Source organism: Orycteropus afer, unplaced genomic scaffold (genome assembly GCF_000298275.1).
Source record: "Orycteropus afer afer isolate SDZICR_OR568_19922 unplaced genomic scaffold, OryAfe1.0 scaffold00130, whole genome shotgun sequence".
NCBI lineage: Eukaryota > Metazoa > Chordata > Mammalia > Tubulidentata > Orycteropodidae > Orycteropus > Orycteropus afer.
This window is the reverse complement of record NW_006921717.1, coordinates 611802-617142: the sequence shown is the minus strand read 5'-3', so window position 1 is coordinate 617142 and position 5341 is coordinate 611802. Positions and strand designations below refer to the sequence as shown.

Genomic DNA, 5341 nt, shown 5'->3' with positions numbered 1-5341 from the left:
GGCAATCATGCCTCCAATCGGCATTTCCCACAGGAACATGTCCAGGAGGGAAGGTTAATCAATAAAGACGCCGTTGTCCCTTTGCGGAAACCCCTCAGGCTCTGCACTGTCCCTGGGGAGTGGGGGCTTGGCCTGCACTTCCTGGGCATCTGCCCCGCACCCCTCGGTCCCTTCCGACCCAAGCAAGCCTCTGAACCTCCGAGGGTGGACCCGGTGACTGAGCCCTACCTTCTCCAGGCGGATCCTCTCGCCACAGGCGACGTCCAGCTCGTTGTCAATCAGAATCAGGTCCTCATTGGTCACCTTCCACTGGTGGCTGGCGAAGTGTACCACGGCAAAGAGCCTGCCGTACTGGCCTGTGGCGACAAGCTTGTTCACTGTGCTCACGACCTCTGTGGAAAGACCACCCAGGGCAGTGAGCACGCCGGGAGGCAGCAGCCCACCCTGCTCTCCCGCAGTGACCTGGAGCACTGACGCGCATGGCACCCTCGCGCCAATGGCCGGTCTGGAGGTGCTGGCACGGAGCCCTGGGGCCCCACCCCGTTCCCAGGAGCATTGGTTCCTCGCCTCGGGGGACGTGTGCAGACTGCAGCCTCTCTGGTAACAGCTCTGTGGCCCGCATACCCAGCCCGCCAGCTCCCTCCCCGAGTCTGGGCCGTGGCGCTGGCCTGGGGACCCACTCCGCCCTCGTTCAGTTCTCATTCACTACGAACAAGGAGCTGGGGGACCGAGGATACAAATCCCCAGATGCGGACTTGGTACCAGCTGGTGAGCACCAGCCTTTACACAAACGAGGCAAGCCAGGGTTCCGGGCCTCAGAGCCGACAAGGGCTCCCCGCGAGCCTCGGTCCCTGGGCGCCTGGCTGTCCCCACTGTCACTGCCTGCCTCAGCCCCCATCTGTCCCAGGGCCGTTCAGTCTCTGAGCACACTCCCTGCCCTGAGGGGCATGGAGAGGGGGGTGACCGCCCAGGCCGTGGACACTGCTGAGGCCACAGCAGCACCGAGCAGTGCAGGCCCCAAGGCCTCCACCCCCCCGCCGCAGGGCTGCTCTGCCACCCATACTCCTTTGTCCACAGGGCACGCGAGGCCGTAGTGAAACCGGAGGATTCCACGGGACAGCTGGCATTTCCAGTTTTCTGAAAACTGGAGTCTGGCACACGCTCACGGCCCTGGGGCCGCTGGCTGGGCTCTTCCTGCCAACCCTCAGGCAGGTCACACGGTTCCGACAGCCCCCTTGGGCTACCATGCACAGAGCTCCTGTGACAGTCCCCTGGGCCACCATGCACAGAGCTCTTGGGCTGGGGGGGGGGGCTTCCTGAGCCCCACCCCCCTCTATCAATAGACAAGAAAGGGCCAGCCTCTTCCGGTACCTGCCCAGAGTACCGTGGGTGCTTCAGGGACTGGCTGTGAGGTGAACATACGTTTCACATACTGGGATCCACTGTAAGTAACAGGTGCTCCCACGCGAGCTGTGTCCCGAGCACCTGGAGTGGGGGTGGGGGTGGGGTGAGGTGGGCACCGTGTGCGGGCCGAGCCTCGAGGTCTACTACCTGCATGGTGCTTCGCCTCCTCGACGGGGTCGGGCAGCTCAATCTCCGGCCATGGCGGGGAGCTCAGGGATGTTTTAGGAACGTATCTGTGAAGATGGTTTTACACGTCACATGCGTGCTGAGAGAGCCCCAGATCTCTGAGGTGGTACGTGCAGAGGGCAGGAGGGACAGGGTCTGGCCAGGTCACGGAGTCGGCCCCAGGTCCCATAGGCTCTTGTCAGCGAGGCTGCCCTTAGAGTCAGAGCCAACTGCTCCTGTAGGAACGTTGGGCAGGGACCTGCGTGTGCGTACATGCATGCACACGCGTGTGAGTGACTTGGGCACCACCACTGTCCTCCTAGTACAGCCCCTCACTTCTGGTGTGACCGTGAGCACAGGTGTCCACTCATGCTCTCAGATCCCCAACATGTTTCAAGGGACATCTGCGATGGGGCATCCTATTCCAGAGCAGCGCCCCAGAGAAGGCCTCCCCCTGGGATCGGGCCCAGTAAGGCTGGACTCTTGGGGGTCCCCAGGGCGCACGGCCCTTCAGAGGCCGTGCTGAGCCACACCCTAACCCTCCCCCTCCCCCTGGGATCAGGCCCAGTAAGGCTGGACGCTCGGGGTCCCCAGGGCGCACGGCCCTTCAGAGCCGCGCTGAGCCGCACCCTCACCCTCACCCCTGCCCTGCGCCTTCCGCCAGCACTGAGCATGAGCAGGGCAGTGTCCCGCCTCCGCTCTCCCTGCCCCATCTCGCTCTCCCAGGACCCCGGCCCTCCCTGACCCCCGCAGGTGGTGCCTCCCCTTCCTTCAGACCGAGCCTGAGCCTGGGTTTTACCCCTTACGCTGCGGAACATGACCTTGGTCAAGATACTAAACTCCTTCGGCCGAGACCAGAACAAAGGCAGTGGCCCGAAGGGCGCGTGGGGGGACGAGGAGAGGATGTTCTGACCTGTCTGCAGGGCTGGGAATGCCTGGGGCGCTGCACCTGGGGGGTGCCAGTCTGTCTGGGGCTGCAGCCATGGCTCTGAGCCTCCCGCCTCAGTGACAGGGACGGGGACGTGCCAGGGAGTGGGGAGTCCCCTGAGTCACTAAGTCCTGCCTGCCCGTGCCCTCCCCCACTGTCCCTCCACTGAGCGGAGGGGAACTTAGGCTCAGACCAGAAGGTGCTGGCGCCTCCCTCCCTCCTATCCCCGAGCCCGTGCCAGCGGGCGGACGTGTCTGTTTGCTGCTGCTGCCAGAAAGGCCACCACAGCCCCGCACTCCAGGGCCAAAGAGAAGCCAGCAAGGGGACAGACACCTTCAGGAGCGCCCTGGGGGACCTGCCACCTCCGTCATCTCACAAAAACTCAGAGAGACACTGATGTTACTTCCTGTTTGCAGAACAGGAGAGGAGGGCAGGGGCGTTTAGCACGTCACGGTGTCCCTTCCCTGGCCAGCAAATGGCAGAGCTGGGACCCGACCGGGTGGTTCCCCTACCCTCGACTGAAGCCCTGTGATGTCACTGCTGCGGGTGGCGCAGAGCGGCAGGCGCTCGGCTGCCAGCTGCAAGGCTGGAGGGCCGTGTGCACGCAGAGGCCCTGCAGAACAAGAGCGTGGACCTGCTTCCTAACCCTCCGGAGCCGGCTCTACGCTGACTCGTGGGACCCTCGGCCAGAGGCAATGCCACGGCAACCGGTCTTTTTATCTCACCGCGAGTCAAGTTCTGTGGACACTTCCTTCTGCTGTTTACCCCGTGTTTCTTTGTATTTTCCAAGTGTAACGATTAACACCGAGTGCTCCCGCTATTTACGCGAGCTCCTCCCAGATGCAGACACAACCTCTACTCCCCTCCTGGCAGGAAACCTCTAAGGAGGCAGGAGTTTTCCCGCAAGGAACTAGAGCCACACAAGGCCCGGGACACCTCTACCTCGGGGCATCTGTGATTCTGTCTATACTTAAGGGGTCAGGAAAATACTGCCGACAGTTGCAGGGCTGATGCCATGGCCTGGCCAGCCCGAGGGTGCAGAGTCGTGAATTGAGGCCGACAGCCGCACTGTGAGGAAGAGCTGCAGGCCCACATTTGCTCGTTACCCGGGCGGAGGTGCAGCATGCCGGGCGCTGAGCTGGCGAGCAGCAGACCGGACCGGAGCTGTGGGAACAAGAGAGACCAGGTGAGTGTGTGCACGGCCTGCGGGCCGCCCTTCCCCGAGCCCACCACACACCTGTGCTGGCCGCTGCCGTCCACCTTAACTGACGGCATCACAGCCGTGCCCAGCAAGGTGGCGGGAACGCTGGCCTTTCTGGCGGGCAGCCATGTGTGGAGACGCGCTCACACGTCTGGTGCCACGGAAGAGCGCCAGAAGCAGAGCCATCTGTCCACGGCCTCAGCCCTGGACGTGCCCCTGCAGGCCCAGCACCGTGCCCACCTGACGGAGTGGCCTGCAGGAGGGAACCATGGCCCCGACTCCCGGCTCAGCCGCAGCAGACCTGCCTCCGGGGTGGGTGTGACCAGTGGCGCACGGCGGAAGTGACGTCAGGCGCTTCTGAGGCCAGGTTACGAAAGAGCCTGTGACCTGGGCTTGGGTGGCTGCTCGCTCTCTCTGACCTCTGGTTGTGGGGCAGCCATACTGTGAGCAGCCCACGTGGTGAGCAACGAGGCCTCTGGCCAGTGGCCGGTGAGGAGGGAGGCCTGCAAAGCACACGGCGCCCAGCCCCGGTGGAATCTCATAGGAAGGGGGGGCCCCAGACGACTGTGAACTGAAAGGTCAGTGGTTCGACCCTACCATCCGCTCTGTGGGACAACAGTGAGGCAGTCCGCTTCCAGGTTTGCAGGTTTGGAAACCCTATGGGGCAGTACCCCGTCCTACAGGGCCCCTCTGGGTCAGAATCCACTCAGAGACAGTGCGTTTGGTTTGTTTTCTGGGTAGTTAGTTAATTCTGTAGGTGGCCTTAGATAAGTAACACACCGAGAGACCAAGGCACCCGCAGCCACTGGGAAGAAGGCACAGACGTGCACGCCTGGTGCTCAGACGGCAAGAGCAGGGGAGAGGTTTCTCAGGAACTAATTCTTACAAAACTCAGATCAATTCCCATACCACTCAATTTACCCTTCAAGAGTGGACACTAAGTGCTGTGGCCACGAAGCTGCGTACCCCCCCCCATCTAATTCCAGCAGATTTCCGTTGTCCCGGAAACCCCACGGCCATAAGCAGCGATTCCCTGTCCCTCCGTCCCCGGCGACCACCCGTGTACTTTTCATCTTTATGGATTTGCCCTTTTTGGATTTCGTATAAATGGAATCATACAACATGTGGCCTTTAGTGACTGGCTTCTTTCACTCAGCACGTTTCAAGGGTCATCCGTGTCATGACAAGCACCAGTACCTCACTCCTTCTCATGGTTTGGTAACAGACCCTTGTGGGGATGGGCCATGGTTTGTGTATCCACTCAGCAGCTCATGGGCATTGGGGTGGTTTCCACTTTTTGAAGCCTAACGCCTCTGAAGAGCTGTTTGTCCTCTGCTCCTATCCCTGTCTGTCTAAGGCAATCAGGCTTCTCTCCCATCACGACACCCAACTCCTCCTTGTACCGAGGCCATTGCTAATTCTAAAGGAAACTCCTCAGCCCTGCTTTTCCTGCTCCTTTTCTGTCTCCTCCTTTCTCAGACCTTGGAGTGCCAGACCTCACACTCTCTTCTCCACCTACGGTCCTTCCTCGGGTCGTTGCATCCCTGTGGATGGATTTCAACGTTCACCACATGCTGGAGCTCTGGTGGTGCAGTGCCTAAGGCATGTGACTGCTAACCAAAAGGTTGGCAGCTCAAACCCAG

General features: G+C 61.5%; 1 protein-coding gene across 1 annotated transcript in view; it reads right to left on the bottom strand.

The window, feature by feature from the left end:
- MRPL21 (mitochondrial ribosomal protein L21) overlaps positions 1 to 3968 on the bottom strand; it is an 8457-nt gene extending 4489 nt beyond the window's left edge. The window contains exons 1-4 of the mRNA XM_042781507.1: positions 3939 to 3968; positions 3604 to 3746; positions 1552 to 1637; positions 229 to 392 (exon numbers count right to left, since the gene is read on the bottom strand). Of these exons, the coding sequence (XP_042637441.1) occupies positions 229 to 392; positions 1552 to 1637; positions 3604 to 3746; positions 3939 to 3968 (423 nt within the window). The remainder of the gene's footprint in view (positions 1 to 228; positions 393 to 1551; positions 1638 to 3603; positions 3747 to 3938) is intronic.
- Positions 3969 to 5341: the final 1373 nt, after the last annotated feature.